The 26,012-nt window shown below is 38.6% G+C and overlaps 3 protein-coding genes across 5 annotated transcripts in view; 1 reads left to right on the forward strand and 2 right to left on the reverse strand.

Moving 5' to 3' along the window:
• LOC148369211 (uncharacterized) overlaps positions 1–15,922 on the reverse strand; it is a 19,560-nt gene extending 3,638 nt beyond the window's left edge. Inside the window, exons 1-9 of one of the 2 annotated variants that reach the window (XM_088331146.1) lie at positions 15,768–15,922; positions 12,857–13,005; positions 9,497–9,578; positions 8,520–8,655; positions 8,019–8,218; positions 7,797–7,933; positions 7,577–7,718; positions 7,190–7,471; positions 76–5,815 (exon numbers count right to left, since the gene is read on the reverse strand). In XM_088331146.1, the coding sequence (XP_088187272.1) occupies positions 76–5,815; positions 7,190–7,471; positions 7,577–7,718; positions 7,797–7,933; positions 8,019–8,218; positions 8,520–8,655; positions 9,497–9,578; positions 12,857–13,005; positions 15,768–15,893 (6,994 nt within the window). In that variant the 5' untranslated portion in view covers positions 15,894–15,922. Of the gene's footprint in view, positions 1–75; positions 5,816–7,189; positions 7,472–7,576; positions 7,719–7,796; positions 7,934–8,018; positions 8,219–8,519; positions 8,656–9,496; positions 9,579–12,856; positions 13,006–15,032; positions 15,149–15,767 lie in introns of those variants that run through there. The other variant, XM_088331147.1, reaches the window with a different exon arrangement.
• Positions 15,923–18,663: 2,741 nt separating this feature from the next.
• Positions 18,664–21,399, forward strand: LOC148369212 (gamma-glutamylaminecyclotransferase-like). Its single transcript, XM_088331153.1, has 2 exons — positions 18,664–18,857; positions 20,400–21,399. The coding sequence occupies exon 2, from the start codon at positions 20,454–20,456 to the stop codon at positions 20,910–20,912; it is 459 nt and encodes a 152-aa protein (XP_088187279.1). The 5' UTR covers positions 18,664–18,857; positions 20,400–20,453; the 3' UTR covers positions 20,913–21,399.
• LOC148369213 (FERM, ARHGEF and pleckstrin domain-containing protein 1-like) overlaps positions 20,307–26,012 on the reverse strand; it is a 58,790-nt gene continuing 53,084 nt past the window's right edge. For both annotated transcript variants that reach the window (XM_088331150.1, XM_088331149.1), the window contains exons 25-28: positions 23,560–23,714; positions 22,724–22,831; positions 22,012–22,163; positions 20,307–21,805 (exon numbers count right to left, since the gene is read on the reverse strand). In XM_088331150.1, coding sequence (XP_088187276.1) covers positions 21,730–21,805; positions 22,012–22,163; positions 22,724–22,831; positions 23,560–23,714 — 491 coding nt within the window. In that variant the 3' untranslated portion in view covers positions 20,307–21,729. The remainder of the gene's footprint in view (positions 21,806–22,011; positions 22,164–22,723; positions 22,832–23,559; positions 23,715–26,012) is intronic.

A 26,012-nucleotide genomic window follows, 5' to 3' on the forward strand; every position in this document is an offset into this window, starting at 1 on the left:
TGCTGACCAGTCAGCCACAAGCCACCCTTAACATGGATCATATTTACAAATATTATGAAATGGTCTTAAACTTACCCTCTTCATCCGAATCAAAGCCAAAAAGGTTGGAGCAGCGCTGAAGGTGGAGGTGATCCTGCAGCTCTTCCGTGGTGTTGAAGGTCATGAAGCAGTTGGCACACCGATGCCTCTGCAGAAGAACGGGGATGACAGCCTCCTCAGACAAGGCACAGGTGCAAGACTTGCCCTCCTTCCGTCTTTTGGGCATGGCGGTGAACTTCTCATCGAGGTAGGCTGTGGGCGGCGCCCGCATGTGCTTCTTTCCGTACTCGGCCAGAGTGTCGATGCACAATGTGGATTTATCATCTCCGATGGCTACCCCACAACTGGCTTTACCACACTGAGGTGTTATGTTCTGATGTATCTGCCGGTTAGAACAACTTGGACAATGTCTGCCTCTTCCTTGACTAATATTTGAATCTTCAGTTTTAGACTTTGTTGCCACTTTAGCAATAAGCCTATCTTGGTCCTCTTGTGGTCTCTTCTTGCCTTTCTTTTTGTCACCTTCTTTGACAGCCATTGTAGCTTTGTTTTTTCTCATATGCGCATTATTTAAGTTGGAAGTCGGATTATGTACTGTGTGTTCACTTTGAACAGTTGATTTTGTCTCCAAATTGGATTTGTTTGAATTGGACTTATTCAACCTTGAAGGTTTATCCTTAGACTTTCTCTTTAGTTTAGAGGTCTTAGATGTAAAGCCATCAGCCTTGAGGGGTACATCCTTTGTCTGTCTATTCAAATTGGGCATGATGGAATTTGACCCATGACGAGACGCATTTGAAGATTCCTCCTTTGATTTCTTCATCATATTTGCTGTGTTAGAACAGGATAAATCACTACTTTTTTCGAAAGCTTTTTCCATGGACTTCTGCTTCAAACTGGATGTAGTTGAACTGGAACTATCACAAGTCACATTAGAAAGTTCGTTGTTGGAGATGGACCCAGTGGAGCTAGAGCAATCAATATTCATATTTGAAGGTTTCTGCTTTGATTTTACTGTTGAACTGCCTGTGGTGGAACTGGAACCAGCACTCTCCTCATGTACAGGTTCCTCAATCAAGTTTTGCATCAAAGATGTGGTTGCACTGCAATTGTTACCGGACACATTTGAAGGTTTCTTTTTAGAGGTGGATGCTGAAGAACTAGAGCCATCAATTGTCACATTTGTAGGTTCATCCTCTGACTTTCTATTCACATTGGCCTCTGTGGGACTGGAGCCATCTCTCTGCAATTCTAAAGGATCTTCTGTAGATTTTTGCCTCAAATTGAATGTGGTTGAAATTAAATCTTCATGTGCCACATTCAAAGGTTCGGTCTTGGAGATAGGTACTGTGGAACTGAAATCTTCCACTGTCACATTTGAAGATTCTTCCATTGACTTCTTCCTAAAATTGTCTGTGGTGCAACTTGGGCTATCTCTCGTCATATCTAAAGGTTCTATAACAGAGATTTGCTTAGAGATGGCTGAACTAATAACATTTGAAGGTTTTCGCTTGGACTTTCTCAAGTTGGCAGTGGTGGAAATGTTGCCATCACTTTTCACATCTAAAGGTTCTTTTACGGAACTTTGCATGGATGTAGCTGTGTCTGAACTGGAACTATCACTGGTCAAAATAAAAGATCTGGTCTTTCTCCTTAAATTGGCAGTGATGGGACTGGAATTAGATACTTTATCATGAGACTTGAGCGCCAAATTGGGCGTGGTCGAACTGGAGCGTTCACTTGCCACATCTTCCAGTTCCTCCTGAGAGATTTTCCCCAGTTTGGGGCAGTGTGTGACTGTAACTTTATTTAGATCCGACTTATTTTTAGTTATCTCGATGTTTACTGGGGTGACCACTGGAACATGATGAGTTTTTGTAGATATTTCATCGCCAGAGGTTTTGGCTACATCAATTAATGTTGATTTTGAAGGCTCCTTTGAAGTTGTCAGAAATCGGGGACTTTTTCGAAGCGCAAGCCTCCTCTTTTTCTCCTTACTATCTCCCAAAGACTCGCTGTCTTTTGAAGCGCAGCGTTTCCTCAAATTAAGAACTCTTAATCTTAGTGCTTGAACAATTGAACTCCGAGATGCTGTTGCTAGAGGGAGTTTGGCATGACTGCTACCTTTGATGCATCCATTCATACTTTTTTGGGACTGCAAATTCTGGTGCATTGTTTCAGTCATTCTGTTTGCATTAATGAATTGCTTCTGCTTTTCTATCATTTGCAACTTGTTACTGATTATTTGTGACACTGTAGTCTCAGGAACGTCAGAGTTTTCACTCTTTAGAGTTTGACTATTTTGGACCTCGGTTGTGTTTTCGTCAGGCGTTGCTTTGTTAAACTTTCGGGGACGGCCTCTTTTTCGCTTGACTGGTTCAGTTTGGTCGACATCAACCTTTTTCTTTAACTTATCCCTAAATTTGCTTCCACATCCTAAAGGTAACTCAAATCTTTTGGTAACTACCAGATTAGTCTTGGATTTCTGAGTTTGTGACCTCAGTTTCAAGCCATGATTACTGGACTGCATAGTGGAGTTGAGTAGTGGTGTGGTGTCTTTGTTTGAGAGATTCTTCAAAATGTTTGAATGCTTGGATTCTTTTTTGATCTTTGGTGCATTTTTTACCAGAGAGGTCTTTATACCGGAAGGAGTACCAATGACATGTTTTGCTGGTTTTTCATGAGATGCATGTGGCTTAAACTTTGCTGTTGACCCTTTTAAATTACCTTCCATAGAAGAGGTTACATCTTTTATCTTCATGTAGTTATCATCAATGTGGACAGTCTCCACATTATTCGTTGGTTTGGAAGCAAAATGCTCTTTTTCGTGAAGGTTTAGCGCCCAGAGACAAATAAATAGTTTAGAACAACTAGGTAAGCAGCACACCGCCTGCAGTGGACTGTGTTTCCGAGCATGGCGTCTCATTTCATTTCCAGTTTTGAATCGAGCTTTGCAACCCAAATGGAGACAAGGATGCCGAGGGCTGCGTCTATGTCTTTCCACATGATACCGAAAATGCTCAAAGCTCCATATAACTCTCCTACAAATACTGCATTTGTTGTTTTCAACTTTTAATGACAGCTCTAAAGGTTTGATCTCACCGTAGTGATAGTCCAGAGAATGGTAAAGGAGTGCAACACGGTTATTTGATAAGCTTGTAGACCAAGTGCATCCATCTACTGGACAGGTAACCTCCTTGGTTTGCTTCAGTTTGTTACCCTGAAAATGCTTGTTCCTTTCCTTGGTTGTATCATTCTTCAAACGATATACACTTTTACTCGTCTGCGATGATGCAAAGGACTGACGAGATTTGGGCCATGAGTGTTTCCCACTGTAGTCGTCTGTTTTGTCTTTAGAATCTTGAATTGGAGATGCCTGCATGTCTTTGTCTTTAGAGATGGATGGTTTTGTTTGCTCAAACTGATTCTTTTTACCAATATGTCCGTTTAGCTTGCGGTCCGGAGGTTTGGAGTTAATGCACACATGTTGTTTGTTTTTTGGTACAAACAGATTACTGACTGGCTTGTGATTTGATCTCAAATTTCTTGATTGTGTTAATAAGTGTGCTTGTCGATGGCTCACAGATTTATTACTGACCGAAGACTTCCTCAGTACCCTCTTAAAGGGGTGGTCAGGCGTCCTCTTGGAAAGCATTGCTTTGGAAGAAGTCTTAGGCTGGGAACTAGCCTTTGTTTCTGTCACACTTGATTCCTGACCTTTGTTACAGGCTACCTCCCTGCTTCTTTTGAGCTTTTCAATATGATCAGACAAGTGCATCATGGCCAGGAGGTCATCTTTGAACATGGTCCCACAAAACATACACTCATCCTTGCGGAAATGAAACATGGCATGTCTTACAACACGCCTGCCCTTAAAATCTTTCTGACAAAAAGTACAGCAGAATTCCAACCTGGATTCCTCTGTCTCAATTGATTCATCGTCCTCAAAGTCATCATCACAACCATCATCATCGGCTGACCTTTCATTAAGATTTCCTTGTAAATTACCAGTTGTTGATGGTTCTGGCACTGCATTACAGGAAGCATGTTTAACATCAATATTTCTAAGGACTGATTCCTTGTTGTCAGCTTCTATAGGTTGTTTGCAATTTTCCAGATCCAGGTCAACAGCAGAGGGTAGCTGAGAGACCATCTCTGTTCCTAAGGCCAAAATGTTGTCAATGTGGTTAGATTGTGCACGTTGAGAATTGTCTGTGAAATCTTTGGCATTGTCCATACACATTTCACTTTTTTCAGAATGAGATTCAAGTGGTAGTGGATTATGTTTTATTTCTTTGTTCACAGGAGCTTGTCCATGTTTAACCAGCATGTGACATAGTGAGTCGGCATTTAGAGTATTGAAAGTACTTGACCCTGACAAGGTATGTTCAGTATCTTCAATTTCTCTGCTTTGCATATTACAGCTTTGAGGACACTCGCTAGAAGCTGTGGTTGGCTGTGGTATATGTTTCCCCACTGGAGGGCTTTGTGAAGCAAAAGTCACCTTCATCTCAACAGAAGATTCATCGCTGAGTTCTAGAGATTCAACTTTCGCATGAATTTTAGTAGTTTTTGCAGATTGAGCAGTTGTATGTAAAATACGGATTTCAGTTGGTATTAATGTATTTAGTTTGTCCGAAGAAACGGTGTTTTTAATATCTTTGCCTACTGTCAGATCTGTTGCCGGTGACAGTACAAGACTTGGTGGTTCTGGATGTTTAGTTCCAACTGCATCTTCAGGGCTTGAACTGATCCTCGACTCAGCAAGAGATTTTTCACAGGGTTGTTTGACAGGACTCCCATGTGCAGAAGAGCGTGTGATTGTTGATACAGATCCGTGAATATTTGACGCCCTACCCTTTCCTTTAGCCCTGCGAGCATAACAGTGCATAAGCTGCGCAAGCATGGTTGCATCCCTTGCCCGAAGGATGACCTCTTTTCCATGGATTGGCTTTACAGGCACGGAGGAGTCTGGAAGTTTTAGTGTTGGTTTATAAAAGAGCATTGGAGGGCAGGCTTTCTGTCTGTTGTAATCTTCTGTAAATGTTCCCGATAGCTCATTGTCTGGTAGGGATAACTCTAGGATTATTTGCGGTGCAGGATCTGGTTCAACAGAGTCCAAGCAAAATCCTGTCTCATGCTTGGTACAAGAGTCTTCAGAAAGCTCAGGTTTGATGCTGTTCTTGACCCGCGGATTTTCAGGCTTCTTTAGGGGAGATGACCGATGGACGCTTTGTTGAGTCAAACCACGTTTCCTGTGCTTTGACTCTTGTAGACTACCTGAATCTTCTAATAGCCATTTGGGTTTTTGAATTCTTCGTTTTGGGCGATTTCTTTCAGACAGTCGAGTAGTCCGTCTTAGCTGACATGACCTTACTTCATGTATTTTGTCAAGCTGCCAAAATGAACGCCTTAACGGTTGAGATGCTTTGTTGGTACATTGCAACCTGTTAACACTTTTCTTCACATTGTTGCTACCATTGAGTCCTGTTTTGTCTTGGCCCAACCTGAGTTTTTCGGACGGCTCCACTGACAAAATGTCCTTTTCTCCGCTATCATGTTGAGGCTTTTTTGCTGGTACATTATCCACACTTGCTGTTGGTGTATTATCCACAAAGGAAAACTCTTTGGCACAATAATTTGAGACCCACGTTTCCTCCATTAGTTCTTCAAGGGAAGTGTCCACTACTTTCTCATTCATTAGTTTCAAACAATTGGTACGCAGAGCAATGAGATTCCAAAACTCTGGGTCAAAGTAAAGGTCCTTTTTCAAGACCTGCCAAAAGAAAATGTAACAAAACAGAACAGAATAATGCATTACTGTACTCCACATACATCAATATCTATAACGGAACACTGACTGCTAGCCTACTGATTAACACCTCCTAAATAAAATGTCTAATAGACTTTATTATTGTTTTAATGTTACCTTGAAAAATAGTGTGTTTTATCAACAGATCTGTAACAGGATTGCAAACTTGATTTAGTTAAAGTAATTGAATTGTTGGTGTTTCGAATTGTTAACTTAAAGGGACAGTGTGAAGTATTTAGTGCCTGTGCCTCCTAATGGTACAAAATGTTTTATTCAGATATAATATATATATATATATATATATATTGGTTTGAATAAAAGGTAAAAATACATGAACTATCATACCAATGTTAATCTGTATAAAAACAGAGTAAACCCTACCTAAAGTTCGCCGCAATGTTTTTCTGGAATCTTTCTGCTGCGCTTTGCTCTTTGGCACCGGTTTTCATTCGCATAAAACAGTGCCATCTAGTGGTCAAATATTAGACTGTGGCTTGAAGTATTTTATTAAATTTAATTATTTGTGTCGTAAAAATTTATTTTCTCCAGCCCATAAATGTAAATTTACATAGTTGAATTGGGCTTTATTGTGACCATGGAATATTTGCTTTTTACTTACTTTTCCTAAGTTAAATATTTTATGCTTGAGATGTATTTCTTTTAAAAAAGCTGTGTTTTCAAACTTAAATCTCAAAGCACTAGAACAAACAGAAAAAAATGACATTGGCACTTAATTGTAGAAAACACAAGAGAGGCCCCAAAAAGTAGTTTTTTATGCATAATATATTTTGTTTATTTTTCGGTGATCCAATTAATTAGAAAACAATGTTTACCTCGGCAAATACAAGTAACATCAGACTTAAAATCCACCATACTCTGTTATTTTTTTTTAAATTCAATGTCTGATACTGTGTTGCACAGCAGCCAGGCAACTGGGACAACACTGTTGGCGGCCAGTCAGCACCAAATAGCATGAACAGCCCGCTTAAGGCCAGATAGAGTAAGATATTTTTTGTGCTTTAGTAAATAAAATCAATATTTCAAAACTGCATTTTGTATTTCCTTAGCTTGTGTCTGTGTGATATTAAAATTGGTTGGATGATCTGAAACCTGTGTGAGTCAAAAGTATATAAAAAGAGTTTATGAAGGGGGTAAATACTTTTTCACGGCACTGCAGATAACGTCTTAGTAGCAGGTGGCGCTATTGTAAATGGATTTACACCAGTTGGTCGGAACCGATTTTTGTCATAAGGTGAAGTTTATCTTTTTCAGTATTAGCCCAAAAAAATAATTATAGTGAAGCGTGAACAAATAATGTGTATGGATACAGGGGTTTACCTGTAATGTTTCAAATCGGATTTGATTTCTGATGGGGTTGTGATCAAGATGGTAGTCCTGGTCTGGAAGCAAATAGAGCAAATACACCATTTTGTAGGCCTCCACGGTACGTTCCAAGAAGAAGACAAGAAGTGCACACGCCCGGCACACTTCTAGATCATTGGGTAGCAAGCCAGCAATAGTTTTGTAGATCAGTGTCTTTGTGATAATGTCACAAGGGAGGCAAAATTTCAAGACATCTGTACACAGCTCCACGCAAAACTGGACGCCGTCTTGACCCAACTAGAAAGACAGAAAAAAAGTGATGTAAAAATTCAGGTGTGTGAGCCAATGAAAATGTTTGATTTCGATAAACAACAATTACAAATAGATGTATTGTATTCTAACCTCCTGTAAAACAACTCTGACAAACAGGAAGACAGAGTTTAGGTTGGTAGCAAACTGCATTAGCTGACGGCTTTCCTCCAGAAAAGCTTTCTTGGAAGTATTCAGTCGATTGTGAAGTTGGCTCCACACAAAAACAAGCTCCCTGTGAAGTCAAAGAAAAGGAATGTTTTTACTATATTAGAAGATAAAAATTATTTTGTACAAATGCAAATTTACCCACCACAAGTAGTACATATCTCCCCTGCAGAGTTGTTGGGAGAGGAACACTTGGCAGAGGGCTAACAACAGTTCATTTGTTTCTTCATACTCTAAACTGCAGATGATGTGCACTGCATCTTTACCATTAAGGTTAGCAACCTGAAACAAACATTTTAGATTAGGAATGGACCAAAGAATCCAAGTCAAATAGCAGCAGAAAGCGTTTAATGGCCTTTCTACCTACCTCTTTAAGCAGGTGTTTAAAATGTGTTTTATAAAGCCATTTGAGGTAGACCTGGAGGAAGAACAAGTGTTTCCCTGCTGTCTGATGACAGATACAACACTTAGCCAGGGCTATAGCCTCACTGATGCGTTCACGGGAAAGAAGGTAGCGCACCCGGAGCTCCAACAACACTGGTAGCTCAGAGCTAAGGAAACTGTCCACTGGTAAAGATAAAAGTCACACACAGAAAAAAAATACTATTTACATATGCAAATGCCAGTCCTTTGGTGTGAATACAATTTGGTAAAAGATGTTATTTTCCTCTGTTCAAAGTCAACAAAAATCTATTCGAGTAAGACAAGTAAAATGCAAAGTCGCACAACGCAAGGTGAACATTTTTTCTTTCTATTGCATACAGATACAATGCATACAGAGTGCATTGTTTGTTTAGCTGAAAAATAAGATTGAAATAAACATGAGAATGGCAACCTGAGCCATGAAATGAAAACAAACGTAACTTACCTTCATTCTGAGGTAAACTGGATTCTCTGAGTATTTCCTTCAAGGTTGCACTGGCCCAAGGGCCTCCTACATGGAGGAAAGGCTCAACGTGAACTAGGTGAACATTCTGATGCCTTGAGTAGGCAAAATGACATTCCTAAAAGAAAAATAAGAGGTCAAAGTTAATAATATTCATGTATTATGTATTAAGTGTTACACATATATTGAAATGTTTTTGTCTGTATTTTTGTTACCACATCAACCTTCCTATTCTTTTTGCTAATGACTGGGTTGCATATGATGGAGAATAATTTGCGAACGTCTACTGAGACAAAATCCTCTTGACGCTAAGTTAATAATGTTTCAAGAAATCAAAATCTGCCATGATTAATGTGACTATGTACATTGGGTTGTAAAACATATCAAGAGATTTTCAGTAAATACTTGATGCCATTTTTTAACGACCAAATACTGATTTATTATCTTTTGACAAACACCACAATGTATTTATGGCATTATTTGGTTTAAAAAAAAAACGAATTGAAACCAATTTCATTTGCACTCAACTGAGGTTTTTTCTTTTTCATGGACTAACATTTGTTTTTAACATCTCTAAAAACAGTTGTTGTTGACTACTACTGTATTTCCCATATATGCATAAATAATTCATATTTTGTACAATCTGCATGCACTCCAAAATAATAACTGATTATAATGCATCTTTCTTCTACCGCTCTTCTTTTTACTGTACTTATGTGCATTCCATCAAAAAGCTATTTAACGGCCTCTTGTGGCTTACAACCAGTTATTGTGCTAACAGTGCTTTGCATATCGTCATTGTCATGTGAAAAACCGCATATGGAATGCAATGTGAAAATGCAATGCAAAAAAAAAAAATGGGAAAACATGGCAAAGAGTCAACTAATTTGGTATATTGCATTGAATGGGGTTTCCATTTCAGTCTGAAATATTTGCATACAGTTATTATTACTATTCACCTGGAATTTAACAGAGAAGTGCTTCAATGGCTCTTTGTGGAAATCTTGCTCATCAAAGAAGAGCAGCAACTCAAAAACACTCCTGTGTACAGAACAAATAAAGATTAGTCAAGAAATATTCTTAAATTATTTCTTCATTTTTTTTAAGATACCGGGAGAATCTCTGTGGTAGAATACAGCAAATGTTGTACAACACAAATTTCTCTGCCATATCTGACCAGTGTTCTCATTTGCCCGGGGACGCATTGGGTCAAATCAACGTGCGTCCCCGGGACGCAATGTTTTTGACACCAAATTGTCATTATTACCCGAATCCTTTTTTTTTATTTTTTTTAAACAAAGATTTACAGCACTCCAAACTTTTCGTCAGGCAGATCCGCCATACACCATTGTTGTTTTGGTCTTGCGCCGATCTCGGCAAACGAGATCTCATTGCTTTGAGATGACGTCATTGTTTTGGTGGTTATCGAGTGAAAAAGAAGTATGCCTCCGAAAAAACGGTTGGTATTAGGTGCAAATCAACAAAAAATTGGTAATGTCTTCAGTGTCGATAATAAATCGAAACATAACACAGAAAGTGGTAACAACGGCAATAATTCCGGCACGAAAAAACCGCGGAGAAATTCTTCAGAAGACCGTGAAGGCAAGGAAAACACGTGTTTTGAAGCGAACGACTCGACGAAAGAAAATAAACAAAAACTACTAGCAAGAAAAGGACTTTTCTGCCCAAATGGAATAAATTATATTCCTGGTTACGCTATGAGGAGGATGATAATGGATTGGACCTTGAGAAGGCATTACAACTATGGCGGGACAGCAAACCACGTAGAATATATGAACTGAAAAATTTGAAGTGATAACTGCTTTGTATTACCAATTAACTGTGATGATTAAAACTGCAAAAATATATAAATATTTCAGCAATATTATTTTGTATAGTGTACAATATCGTGAACTGAAAAATCTGAAGTGATAACCGCTTTGTATTACTAATTAACTGTGATGATTAAAACTGAATGAAAATATGGATTTATATAATTATTTTGGCAATAATATTTTGTATAATGTACAATATTGTTGTGAACTGAAAAATCTTGAAGTGATAACTGATTTGTATTACCAATAAACTGTGATGATTAAACCTGAATAAATATATAGATTTATATTATATATTTGTCGCCGATTTACAATTTCAACCGCGATAACACTAAATTTTGGGAACCCATAGATCTCTGTTGGGACCCATATATTTTTGAGCATGCGAGTCCCTGGGACCCATCACTTTTCAGAGGTAAAATGAACACGGTCTAAGGGGATGTTTAATTATTTGTGGTCAACACACTTAAACAAGCTCAGGTCAGATTTGTCTGAAAATCAATTCCCCTTTACAGAATGCCTTCTTCAATTTTTTAAAAAGTCATTTTTAAAGCACACCGTAAAATGTTGTAGGCACAGTACTATTTTTGACGGACTTTAAGTCGCAGTCTTTTTCATAGTTTGGCCGGGGATGCAATTTATACTCTGAAGTAGGCCTGCACAATTTTGGGACAAAAGCTAATTACGATTTTTCAGACCTGTATTGCGATTTCGATGTGATTTCCGATTTTAAAGGAAAAGTGCAAATTCTTTTCTGGTTTTGTTTTCGGGGAGAAGTTAAACGTAGTGACATGTCAACTTACCTCAAGATGACGTCCTTAGATACTGAGAGTATACAATTGTAACAAAATAACAACTATAACACTACAAATAATTACTGAATTACAGTACAAAAGTACAATGATTTGGAAGGTTACTCGTTTCAGTGTAAGAGCGATGTAGAGAGCGGATGGGTGGCTCCACGCAAGTGACGTGTAACCCAAGTTCTGCAAGGTCTTTGTGATGATTAAAATACATGAGTCACAAAAATAGCGCTTTTCCACGAGTGGTAGCTCCAAGCCGTCCGTTTCATTAGTAATGGAACTGGCGTTTGTGACTAGCAATGATCGGCAGTGGTGGCTTAGGAGTTCTTTGCCGAGCTGTTAGCCTAGTTGTTAACTTTCCCTTCCGACGCCGCCTCAGTCAATTCGCGAACGCGAGAAAAATTCAAGGAGCACCCAGCTTCTCTTTGCGCTCTTCTGGCTTTCCTCAGAGTCTGATGTAACTGATGAATTCATTTTCAATGTAATGAGCCGCTAGAGTTACGAGCTGTCGTGTTTGTTTTGGTGGCTAGTTGTGCGCGGCTCTTGGACTGAGTGCCTCTTGCAAAGTTTACCTCGTCTCCGTTGGTTGGTGCCATTAAAGCTGCTTCTGATTGGCCGGCGCTGTTATACCCCGAAATGTGACAATTCTTGTTGGCCAAACACTCAAATAACAAACTGGAACTATAAATCTCCAAAAAACACAGTGTTTTGCGGTTACACAATCGCAAAGAGTGTCATATCGCGATATCGATTAGATTTCGGTTAGTCGTGCAGCCCTACTCCGAAGTGACTTGTGTGTGAAATTATTAAAAGATCTTTATATAATTGTACGTGTAATTTTACAATAAACCTAATGGAAGAAATTATTAACACACATTACAAATATGATTTACAACCAAAACCGAAAGAGGGCACACAAGGCCTGTGTTGATAATTTCAACATTGTCAGTAATTTATAAAATCGACGAAAATGGCACCGGAAAGAAAATCTTATTTTGCAGATTACATACTGCAAATATTAAGGTGTGCAGTCAAAAACTGTAATCTAGCAGCAAAAAAAAAAAAAGTTGGAGTTAGCGAGGGACTTGTAAGAGACTAGCGAAAAGCGGGAGTGACAATGAAACTGACGTGTCGTAGAAGCAGAAGGAAGAAGCGGCGCATCGTCTAGCGTGACACAGAGAATGAAAATTTCATTGTATCAAGTGATTTGGAGTAAAATTGATAGTTTGGTAAGCATGTTCTTTATGCCCAAGTAGTACGATTAACTCTTCAGTATGTTACGTGGCTACTGAAATTAAAAGGTAGTCATGTAACGTTAGTCTAACCGTATACTTATCTAGCCTGTTTTTGTCTATTTTGTTTTTATTTCAAATCGCCCTTCAAGATGGCATGTATGTTTTTCGTGCTGGATGTTGTCAAATACATTTTCCCCCAGAATGCAACTTTTACTCCAGGTGCGACTAATATATCTTTTGCCTTCTTAATCATGCATTATTTGGATGGTGCGATTTATAATCCGGAGTGATTTGTAGTCCGGAAAATATGGTATTTACAGGATACCACTGCATACATTCTTGTTCAATGTCATTCAGTAAGAAAAGCAGAGCCTACTTTGGAGCAAAGGAATGATTCAGGTTTATATGTAAAGAAAGGAACTATGCTTGGAGGCGCCTGAACTTACAAGGCCAAACTACTGAGTGTGTGAAGCAAGTGTTCACAGCAGTTTGAAGTAAAGAAGGATGATGCCCGAGTGAAGTGGCACAGGGCCACCTCAAGGACCCGGAGCCGAGTGAGGGGTGTCTGCCAGCGAGAGGTGTATTCTTCCACCAGCTGTGTGAACAAACAAACAGAAATAGACATGATTTATTCCAGTTGCATGTGAACTGGGATCCCAAATAATTTTTGTTGGGTTAAGATTCAAGGAAATTTTATTGTATAACGTCAATAATTGGGGTTCTCTCACATTGTATTCTACTCCACAAAAGGGGAGAAGTAAACATTTACTTCCATATCCAACACTTTTTCTTTCCAAAAGTATTATTTGGGGACACGTTATTACTGTGAATGAGAAAAGTCGAATTTATCCCAAAACCCTCAAGTAAGCTCAATCACCAGCAGTGTGAACATAGGTAAAAATCCTGGCCACGAAATCCATGTTGTAAAGGCCAAAGTAGACAAGTCAGATTTTAGAAATGCAAGATTGGGGTAAAGCAAGCCAATGTTCTTACTGGCAAATAGTTATTTATAAACAAGTGATTACAGTGTGTTGGCTTCTGTGGAGTGTGTGTGTAAATCAAATGTTTTACTGTTGTGTTTTGTTCAAATGCCTGTTTTGTTTAATTTTGCCCTGTTTTACGCTGCTGTCTGCAGAAAGATTGGCATCACATTAGAGAATGTTGCTACTTCCCTAATGAAGATTTAATGTATTTTTTTTGTGAGTGGGGCTTGCAACAGATAATGATTTTAATAACTGATAAAGGTTAAAAATATTTCCGTCAACAGTTTTTTAAACATATTTAAATTGAATTCCTTTATCCAAAGTTATGTCCTGATTTTTTTTAATGGATGGTATTTCATTCCTTACTTTGAACCACAGCATGTTAAAAATGGGCAGAAATGTTAATAATTGTTTTCCAAAGTAACAGCAATAATTTTATTTTGATTCAACACAAAGGAAATCTACTCAAGTTTGCGAACACTGGGACAGTCAAAGTTATGTGAAACAATGACACCAACAGCTATTATCATCTATCATGAACATTGATTGATTTCAAATAGCTCATATGAGCTGAAATTTGAACTTTGTTGCATTCTGCCATCATCTCCTGGGTTGTGTCATCATTTTATCTGCAGTCAGCTCATTTGTAATGTGCGTGCAAGTACATTCATTTCTCAGTTGTGCTAAAAAAAAAAACTCTTCTTTTTAATCTTTCTTGGGGTTTGGTTGGCAGTTGGACTGTTCTATAAACAGGCCTTTTCCCACTTTCACAATTTTCATGACACACTGATTAATAGAAAGAAAAAAATCCTGCTGAGATGAAAATAACATCACTCTCCAGCACTCCTCCCAGGCCTCATTTCACGAATCTAATGTGTCCACCCCGAACAAGACATCACTCTCCAGCACTCCACCCAGCCCCAAATCCTCGAATCTAATGTGTTCCGCTTGAACAGTACTACTAAGAGTATGGATAGAAGCAGATAGGCACAGTGGAAAATACTACTAAGAGAATAGATAGAAGCAGATAGGCACAGTGGAAAATAAAGACAAGGGACTCTTTTAACTCAGCTGGTCATTGCTAACACCAAATAGAGAAAATATGTCACTTCAACGTTTTAAAGACCCCGCAAATGATGCACCACATGTTAAAATATTTTGTTTTTTGGAGAGATCATTTGTCAAGTCAAGTCATGTTTATTTGTATATCCCTTAATTACAGGAAGTTTCAAAGGCCTGTACAGACAACAGATTATTGCAAACCACAGACTATTATCACACCATCCCCTATTCTAAAACTTACATGAGGGCAAGGAAAACTAAACTTCAACATGAAGAAAACAAAGAAACCTTGAGAAGGTTCCGCACATGAAGTAATCCCCCTGCAAGTTGAACACTTGTCACTGCTAGAATATGACATTGCCAAAGTGCAGTGCAATGGGTTTTTCCTCCTGTTTTTTCTGTCTTTCTGTTGGATAAATAAACGTGAGCAAACGACGAGTTAAAGTCCAGATTTAATGAATTAAGTATGTTTCATTCAGGATTGTTTTATTGTCATTAACATGAAATGGCAATAACATTTTCTTTGAAACCCCGGTGTACAGTTTGCAATTAAGTTCAAAAACAGGATATAATGTACCTTGCATGGCTGACTCCCTATTGGTGTGTGTGTGTGTGTGTGTGAATGGGCAAGAGTGAAGCGCATTGTAAAGGGCTTTGGGAGGTCTTCATTTACTTGAAAACCGCTACATAAATTCAGACCATTAACCATGATAAAAATAACATGTATGCTGTATATACAAACAAAAAGAGAATATGTTCGTATATGTATCCTGCGTCATATATGTGCATCAAGGTGCGACTGAGTTTTAAAGTGCGTAGTGCTGTGGCTCAAAGCCTATAAAGTTATGGTCGTTTTTGGCAAAGGAGAATTAATCCATGGACTTAAAAAGTTGACTAATTAATAGGTAACATGCATCGCAAATATGATTAGAAATAAAATCATCGTGGTCGAGTAAATGTTTGAGTAGCAACAACAGCGAATTCCAGGGCTATGTAAACATCTTACAAAGTTAGTTAGTAAATTCATGTACATTTATTCGGGCGAGACAGTCGAAGCCTGGCTTTTTCTAAAAAAAAACAATAACCCCTGGCAGAATAACACATGAATTGTCTTATTTTCTTATGTTGTAACCGCTGTGTTTTTAACGTTGCTTATAAGTCCAAGTCTGTTTCATGGCACAAACTTGTTCTTGCAAATGTCTCACAGTCATAGCAGCTAAGAGCTAGCCGTTCAATCTGGGGGAGGGGGAGTGAGCTAACATATATGCTAATACCTTCGACAGCAAATATCTCGACAAAACGGACTACCTACCTTACAATAGTCCAAACAGAACGTTTTACTGTTTCCCTGCAGGCTGCCACTCGAATAAGAGCTTATCAGTGAATCCAATTGTTTTTCTATCCCCTCCAACTCGAAAAAACTGCCCACCTCCGCCATACTAGCTGCTTAGGCTCGCTCGTAGCTGCCCAGCCAGCCAGAAGCCACTCAACAGTGAACGCATCGCCGGCCGCTCATTGGCTAACGGCAACGTCAAGTGAGGAGGATCTCGCTAGGTTTATTTGGCGAGATCGTCAGGTTGGATAATAAAGATCGCTCTATAAACGTAGTGCTGGCGGAACTACGATAGTTATTTTCTGTTCGGATACAAACATAAAGCGTATCTGTACAGTACCATGTGGGTTGAATGCTAGAAACATCTGGTTAACGCGATGAATGTTCACACTCATGTTCCGGTATTATGCCGAAACATCCTACCCTGTGGAGACGTCCTACCGTAGGCTAACATAGCAGCAAAATGTTGTTTTCTTTATTATTCAGTACAATTAGCTACACTAAAACTCTGAATTATTGCAAAAATAACTTCTACTCGTGCCATATAACGAGAGTTGGCATGCACACATACAGTTGGTAATAATTGTAGTCAACAAACACTATCCTAAAAAGCTACCATAGAAAAACAGACCTAAAATTGACGTCAGAAAAAAATTGAAGCAGTGAAATAATCTAATAAAACCAAAGCAAAACTAAAATTATTAATAATCTACGTATGAAATCGCAGTCCACCTTCAACGCATGCGCACTAAGCATTGGTGGGACGCATCCACAAGGCAGGCCGTTTCGGCAGGACACCGTTTCCTGGTTACCAGAAAAGAATGACCGTGTTATGCGCCTGTTTAGAGCGTGTATCCATTAAACAGTACATTCTAGACATTACAACAGCGAAGGGTGCAGTAATTCAATATATGTCTGCTACCAGTATTGGGCGCGTTACTGAAAATAAGTAACTAGTTACAGTTACTTCATTTAGAGTGTAACTCAGTTACCCTCCAGATTTCTGAAACACAAAAGTAGTGAATTACTCCTAAAGTAACTACTTGGTTACAAATTACGTGTATTCTTGTCAACAGCCAAAATGTGCTTTAAAATAGCCACATAAAAAATAATTACAAGAAAACGTGTACACTGCACACCAACCTGTGTCAAGTCACATTTATTCGTTTGAATCTTGATCACAAAATGCAGAGCATTACAATTACACCATCCCCTGATCTTAAACCTATGAAAATAAGAAACCTTGAGAAGGGGCCTCACAAGTTGTAATCCCCCTTCCAGTGTGACAGGAGCAGCTTGACAGAGGCTGCAATGATGATATCAGCCAGAGGATGGCGTCAGCACGTAGAATATTTGGAAGTTGCACGTGAAGACGAAAAAACATTCCGATGTCTCGCCGTGTGTTCTTTTCCTGGACCAGACCGAGTGTTCGGACTTTATAATAAATGTCCTCATCTGTATTGCTTCCCTCCAGCTTCAAACTAAAGTTAAAATCAGAGTGCACTCCCCACAAATCGATGGAGACGCGTCTCCCAAGAAAGGCCGCGTCAAATGTTTCAGCCCCCCTCTTAGGGCTGGATTATGCAAAGAGTAAAAATGAAACTCTAACAAGCTCTCCTGTGAACTCATATTCCAAGACAAAAAAAACGGATCTATATAAACAAGAGACTCTTGATAAAACTGCACTAAACTGGATTTTGAAGGTTGTGTGATAAGATAAGGCTGACGCATCAGAAGACATTTGCTGGGAAAGTACGAAAAGAAAGGACACAAGTAAATACTTCAAATGTGTGAATGAACATAAGTGCATTTATAACAACTAAATACGTGATGTTATTAAAGTAATACTGTAATGATTAAATAATAAACTCAATACAGTATAGCTAAAAAAGCGGCACGGTGGATGAGTGGTTAGCACGTTCGCGACACAGTTGTAAGGTCATAAAATGAAATCCAGAGGCGTGTTCAGGAGAGTGATCAGACATGTAGTCTCTTGATAATCGCTTGCCGCGCACTGCTGAACGTTTTGTAATCGCTCACTGTGATTGCCTTACTGATCCAAAATGGCCGACGACAGTACAATGGATTTCGTTCTACAGCTTGCTTTGAGCGAGTTGGCTGATATGAGCGACAGTTCGCATATTGACACAGTTAAGGTTATCCTAAACGCAGTGGAAGGGTCATACCTGTCTTGCATTGTTCACAAACATTACCAGGCAATGTAAGACGATATATTACATCGCCAACAGCACTCGTCAGGGTGAGATCCTCCATCTTCTGCACTGTCGACGCCATGTTGGAAATCAAAGTAAGCGGTCTTTCTCCCGTGATTACTCGGGCACGCGAGCGCTCAATAATCACTGGCCGTTCAGAAGCTAGCGATAGCTCGCGATAGCAATCACTCACTCTCCTGAACACGCCTCAGGTACCAGCCTTATTGTGTGGAGTTAGCATATTCTCCCCGTGCTTGCGTGGGTTTCTTTCAGGCACCCCGGTTTCATCCCACTTTCCAAAAAAACCCATCCATGTCAGGGTAATTGGCTAGTCCCTAGGTGTGAATGAGATGAGTTGTCTGTCTCTGTGTGTCCTGTGATTGGCTGGCAACCAGTTCAGGATGTCCCCTGTCCACTGCCCGAAGATAACTGGTATGGGCTCCAGCACCCCCTTGACCCTGCTGAGGATAAGCGGTGCAGATGGATAGCTAGAAAACTGCGATGGTGATAAAATAATTATTGACATATTTTAATAATCAATTAATTTTAAGAGTCATTTTCTGACAGGGGTAATATTATTATTATTAGGTTTCTTTGGAATGCAAAACACGAATGACATGAAAGTACGTCCATGACACTAATGAATAATCAACGTCGCCACATTCAATATGGTGGCAATGTCCCGTGTTCCAGTGCGGGAAAAGACAATAAATTCCATCGCCAGTGTTTACGAGGGATCGGCTTAGTATACGATGTTGCGGTGATCGGTGACCCATGGACTCGAAAGTGGGTCACTCACATTGGCAACTTCCTGCGGGCGACACGACAGAAGCGCTTGGAGCTGAGCCTTACTCGGGTAAATATATCGCTGCCACAATCGAACAGGTTGAGTCTTGCAAGAACCTGCTAGCTTACAATGAATGAATAAGGACCTTGTCTATGAGTTCTCTTCGTGTTTCATAAAACCAAAATAATTGCATTATTGGAAACCTAAATCTACAATGCAATACAGAATATTGCAAACGTTTAAAAAAAAAAACCCTCAAATAACATACTTGTGGGTGGAATATTTAATTGAAACCTTTCATGTAGGGTTTGCAGTGTGCACGCACAAATTCAAACTGGTGTTTATGATCTGAATTTGGTATTTTGAATTCGGAATGATTATTAATCTAGCAACGAGTTAAAAGAAGCTAGATATTACCTGAACACATTTTATGTTGTCATTTAAAAGACACAATGCCAATTGTTTTAGCAACTGCTCCTTCGAAATGAAAGAAATGCAATTTAAGAAAATACAAATATTTATCCGGAAAAAGATGGGCAACATGTTTGAAGTTTGATGATCTGGAACATTTTTGTACTATTCCAATCATACTTTTTAAAGACATTGTGCAACAGTTAAGATGTCACTGTATTGTGTGGTGTAACCGAAAATGAGTGCTCAACTGGTCTGACTTCAGACCCATTACACCCCATTTACAAGTCGAGACGCAAACCAGTATAAAAAGATCCTCTTTGCAAAATCGTTGAATGAAAATATTGGTAGTTCACACCAGATAGAGTAGACTATATTCACGATTTTTCAAGAAAAAACAAATAAAACAAACAAAAAAAGACGGAAAAATTAAAATGAATTCAAGTAATTTAGCTCATTTTAAAAAAATATATGTAAAGAACAAAACATTTCAAAATAGCAAAACGATCTACCCAATGCTAGAAAATTAGATTTTTATCTTATGTATGTTTTTTTTTTTATTTAAGTGAAAAACAAGGTAAGCTACCCCAAAAAAAAAGCTAAACAGAGCACTTACCTCAGGCCATGGTAAGATTTTCTTTCAGTGTATACCCTGCACAAAGGCAAAAATATTCCATTTTTGTGGATACTTGATTCCATTTGTATTTCTTATGGCTGTTCAATCGCCAATTTTAAAGGGAAAGGGGTGAATTTTAGCGCCTCGTTGTGGTCAACTCATTAACTACAATATTGATTGAAATAATATTCAAAATTACATGAAATGCATATACACATGCATTTTCCCAAATACTCATAGGTAGATAAAGTTGTATTTGTTTGACATATAACATGAGCCTCACAATAATTGTCGGCCATCTTACTGCTGCTGCCGACAATAAATATAAATTCTTGACATAATAGTAGTTGAAAAGATGCACAATTATATAGTTCATATATTTTTGCTTAGTATTCAAATCAATATTTATTGTTTAATGTATGATTTTTTTTACCACTAGGAGGCACTAAATAATACAAAATGCCCCTTTAATGAAATCTTAGACAACTGCACCCAGAGCAAACAGTTTATTAAAAGAAAATGCAAAAAATAATAGTAATAATTAACATTTTTGATTAAAAAACAAACAAATGTTTACTTTTCAGAAGCAGCTATCTTTACGGACATTGTGGATTTCAGAAGTCACCTTTCTCCGAATCATGACTCAAATATTTGTCTACGGCACACTGAAGAGGGGGCAACCGAACCATTTCCGCATGTTGGACCAGAGTCTCGGAACTGCGCAATTGCTTGCTTCTGCCGTCACCACTGAGACGTTCCCACTGGTGATTGCTGGAGAATATAACGTTCCGTTCCTCCTCAACCTCCCAGGTCGGGGTCACAAGGTTAACGGCGAGCTCTACAGAGTGGATGAGCGCTTGTTAAATTATCTGGATGATTTTGAAAAAACGCCTACCCAGTACCAGCGAACTGCTGTGACGCTGATGGTGAAAGAGTTTCTGGGGCAGGCCGAAGACGAGGAGAGCCTCGCAACAGGGAGTGTCACCGAGGCCTTTGTGTACAGCACCAGCACGTACAAACCAGACTGGCCTTCACTACCTCACTACGAAAACTACGACTCCCATGGCGATCACGGACTCGTGTACGCACGCCACTAAAGCTGATGGCGTTTTTCCTATTGTACTAGGCTCCTATTACTTTAATTTTGTAATTTTTTTAGGAGTTAAAATAAGCTTGGTCAACCACCATAACATCATGCCAGTTAGAGATCTCATTTCCTAGAAAATCACAACGACCCATTTACTGGTGAGCTATATTCAGAACTTGCCCGCGGTGCTCTTCATGTTAGAGACTCCTGGGCTAGGTAATAATGAGACACTCCTGAAGATAATCTGTACTGTTTTGGGGAAATACAAGCAGTGTGTTGTATTTACTTAGAATAAAAATGCCAGATTTGCAGAAGACATCCAATGGAAGGTTATCAAATTAAACGAGACAATGGTATTGAATTACAAAATCAAGCAAAGCAGATAGTTTCACAGTGTATCAAAAAACTGTACAAAAAAGTTAATGCAAAATGAAGGAAAGTTGTGTTCTTTTTGATTGGGGCACAACCGCAACAAATAAACGTTTATAAAATAAACATGTTATAGAAGTTGTCATCATTAACCTGTGCATGACATCATTTTATACTAGCACACTAAAAACACTTGTAAATATCAGAAAATGTTCAGAAGACTGATTGTAGAGTGCATGGTTGTAGGGGCATCTGGGATTGGAAATAGGAAATACATGGATGAAAAATAAATGGAATGGTGGCGGTGACGAACCTCCCAAGATTGTGCAAAGAAATTAGTGAAGACTATTTGAAGATACTAATTAGTGCAAAGTGGCATCATTTGGCGTGTTTTGTTGGAAAGTGTTTGGCTTGAAAGCAGCTGAAACTACAGATTCTCATCTGGGAGCGAGGTTCTGTCAATAAAGGTCTTTTTTGGTGATTGTCAGGGAGCGGCTAGAAGAACACGTGGCACTGCGGATCACCTCCATCCATCTGATAAAAGACATTAGCTGTCATTATTTTCTTACCTATCAAAAATACAAAATGGGGTTGACTTTGGCATTCAGGTTCCCAATCAGCTTTAGCATGTGAACTCCAATTGTTAAACAATTTAGCACAGAACGTTAACCTGTAATCACACTTTTGCCAGAAATCTCCCAAAAACCCTTTTGACTATTTTTACATATGCAACTGTTTACCGCTCAAACGTGTACTCGCTCTCCGATCTGAAATAGTAGACGTGGGACTTGAAGTGAAGTTTGAAGACGTAATCCTTGTGGATGTTCTCAGACTCGGACGGGATGGTGACGGAGTAACCCAGCAAAGGCAGGCTGGCCAACGGGTAGTCATCCTGTAAAGAAATTATTAATGTGACCTTTATTCAAAGTTAGCATATATTTGAGTCGCAAGTCCTGATATTAACGTTTTAAGCAGGGCCAGAGTTAATGTTTCATTACTTGGATTAAGGATAATGTTTGTTAATTTTTGTCCAGCTACAATGTCTGTGAGGTTAACTGGGAGGCTTGCTTAGCTAGTTTTGTGCATTTGGTTATTACAGATAAAGTTTGATTAGTCTGTGTCTGTAATGTGCCATTCATTCATTGCCAGTGTTGCCCAAGAATACTAGTTGAAATTAATCTAATTCAAGGAACCTTATTTCTCAGCTCACTGTTTAAAACTGGCAACTAAATGACAACGGATGATTCAGTGATATATTTTTAAAGTATTACCCATAACTTATTTTGCACTGTGGTCATTTAATTCATTTTAAACAATCTTGTACCATTAGGATGTCAGATTTTCATTTCATAGTACATTTGAGATCTTTCAATTATATTCTATCTGAAGTCTTCCCTCGAGCATGAATAACAACAAAAAACTCTCATAAATAGTCCTTTTCATTTCTCAAACCTGGTGCGACTTGTAGAAAAACAGGCTGAAGTTGGTGAAGACTACCCAAAGTTTCTGCCAACCATTACTGTTTTTGAACTTTCTCAGCAGGTTCCCTGAGAGTTGATTCTGGAAGAAAAGTAGAAGCATCATCGATCAATCTCAAGTTAAACAGAACTGCAGCGGGAGAAATTATGCTGAACATTGCACATGCTTATTTACAGAGCCTTGCATGACATATATTTCAATCACTTCAAACACAGGAATCGAATATTAGATTTTTGATACTAGCGTTTTTTTTTAAAGTATGCAACATCCATCCATTCATGCATTATCTGCACCGCTTATCCTCAGTAGGGTCGCGGGGGTGCTGGAGCCCATCCCAGCTATCTTTGGGCAGTGGGCATTCTTGACAAAATAGTATTTGAAGAGATGCACAATTATATAGTTCATGTATTTTTGCTTAGTATTCAAATCAATATTTATTGTTTAATGTATGAAGTTTTCTTTACCACTAGGAGGCAGTAAATAATACAAAATGTGGGAGGAAACCGGAATGCCCGGAGGAAACCGGAATGCCCGGGGGAAACCCATGCAAGCACAGGGAGAACATGCAAACTCAACACAGGAGGTTCGATCTCATGACCTCAGAACTGTGCCGAGCACGCATTAACCACTGCGTCGCCGTGCTGCCCAGTATGAAACAGGTTCAACACAATTCAAACATGTTTATCTGCACACATCTAAAATTATATTTAACATGTAGTGTTGTGTGTGTACACACATGATGAAATTATTTGACATAATTGGTGGGATGCATACGACATACGAGATCACCAGAAAATAAAGTTCTGTACCTCCACGGCAATACTAAAGTCCACCATGGACACGCTGGTGTTGCGGTGCCAGCACACGTGAAGTGTGGTGTTCCCGCGCGGAGCCTGGCGCTCCAAAGACGAGCGCGAGCCACAGAGCTCTTCTTCTGACTCGTGCTCGCCCTCCTGCAGCATCTCTGGGGAACAACGGACAACAGACAATGATTCCTTTGTTTCCCCTACCCCATGAATACTTTTGTTTTGTTAAAGCCATGCAAATCAGATGAAACCTATATAAACTATTTTTTAATCATATGTTAGTATGGTGATCCCTCATCTATTGCAGGGATTACGTTTAAAAATGTACCTGTGATAATTAAAACATGTGAAGTAAAAATAATAATAATAATAATAATAATAATTTCCTTTGTATTGTCATTCTTTGTAACAATGTACACAGAACGAAATGTCGATACACCTGACCCGTTGTAGCGAAACCTTTACTTTTTACAATTGTCATACAAGTACTGTAAATACCGTAAAATTAATTTAAATAAAAAAACTGAATATTTTTAAAGGCCCAAGCATTTGTATAACAAGTATTTTTTTTTCTTTAAGGAATGACCTTAATTTCTTTCAGTATAAAATGTTGAAACTTCCCTTGCAAATCTGTGAAGCAACCAAAAACTGCATTAAGTCAAGTCACATTTATTTATATAGCCCTTAATCAAAAAATTTCTCAAAGGACTGCACAGATTTTCAATTACAAAATAACACAATTACCTGATCTTAAACCAGCATGCGGGCAAGGAACAACTCAAAAACCTCAGGGTGAGGAGAAAAGAGAAACCTTGAGAAAGGACCTCACATGTGGTAATCCCCCTTCAAGGATTGACCAGGGTGAATTACAATTAGCATTACTGTACACATAATAGTAAACATTAGTTAAGATGTTGAAAATGTCCAGAAAGTGCATGACATCAACGACGCCCCCAGCCTGCAAACCAGTCCAGAAAGTCTATGACGGCCAAAAGTCTATGACGGACATTACAGAGAGGGCTCATTGTACTACCGGTCAATGTACATTTGACGGGCATTCTCTTTAAATATTGGTGCATCACCAAAGTACTGCCATAATACGCAAGGTCTACTTTACAAGTATTGTGTTTGCCTTATCCAGCCTAAAATACTTGATGTTGATGCTGTCATTTCTGTATTTCACTGCTCGAAACAGTTATACTATTGCATACGAGTAATTAAGCATTTTAGGAGGAGATCAAGGTTCTGACAGACAAGCTGAAAGAGGGTGTCGCCATATGCAGGCAATACACAAAGAGGTAAGTATTAGTTTCAGGGGCGAGCAGCAGCAAGTCAACTGCAGGAGAGAGAGTGGGAAAGGTGAGATGGCACAACATTCATTTGGACAGGTAACTTAAAATTAGTCTTATCTGGTTATATCAGTATCAGAAATATTTTATTAACACTCCACTTATTGAAACATGAATATTTTGTTTGTTTGTTTGTACATGATTCAATTGTTTGTTTGTTTGTAAATGATTCAAATTGAATCTTTTCTTCCGGCGCCGTCACGAATGGCAGCCACTCCAGCAGCTCCCGTGTTATTTTCGATTGTTCTCGATTGTTCTCAGCTCAGGGATGCTGCTGGAAATGTGAATTTCCCTTCGGGGATGAACAAAGTATCTATCTATCTATCTATCTATCTATCTATCTATACTAAACACAATATTATTGTGTGCTGTAATACATGTTTGAACATTATATTTTGTATCCAAACAAGATAAAAATTATAATTTTTAAATTACCATTTTTTTGTAAGATTGATATAAGTTTAGAATGTTATGTGGGATTCTCTTTAGAAAAATCCCCTCCACAAAAAACACACAAATTATTTCAAAATTGAAAAAATGGCTAGGTAGCTCAAATGTTTTGTAGGTGTGGCAATCAGAGTTAAAAAAAATGACATATTTGATTCAGCCAGTCTTTCTGCTTCAGCGAGTACCGTATTTTTCACGCTGTAATGCACACTGGATTATAAGGCGCACCCCACAAAAATAGTATTTTGTCATAAATTTCTCATATATAAAGGCACAATAGACTATAAGGCGTGTTAATTTAAAACTAAAGTAAGACCTACCGCTGCACATGTTTTACACTCACGGTATATATTAGTGCAATGATTGATCAGTTGACAAAATCGCAAAACATTGCATGCCACAGGCATCCAACTTGGGTCGATAAGAGCGCAGAAACATAACCACTAGACCACCATACAGATAACATATGAAAAGGCATTAGCTTTTATTTCATTGTCACACTATTTTCACTCAGGGTGCCAGAAACGAATAGAGAATGGCGAAAAAAATAAATTTGTCCAGAAAGATATAAACACAAAAAAGCAATGAGTTAAATTATTTTGAGTGTATCTGATGATGAATCAGACATTGTGTTTATTCATATCTTTTAGAACAACTTAC

Source organism: Urocampus carinirostris, chromosome 3 (assembly GCF_059441175.1).
Source record: "Urocampus carinirostris isolate Australia breed hairy pipefish chromosome 3, RoL_Ucar_1.0, whole genome shotgun sequence".
NCBI classification, from domain to species: domain Eukaryota; kingdom Metazoa; phylum Chordata; class Actinopteri; order Syngnathiformes; family Syngnathidae; genus Urocampus; species Urocampus carinirostris.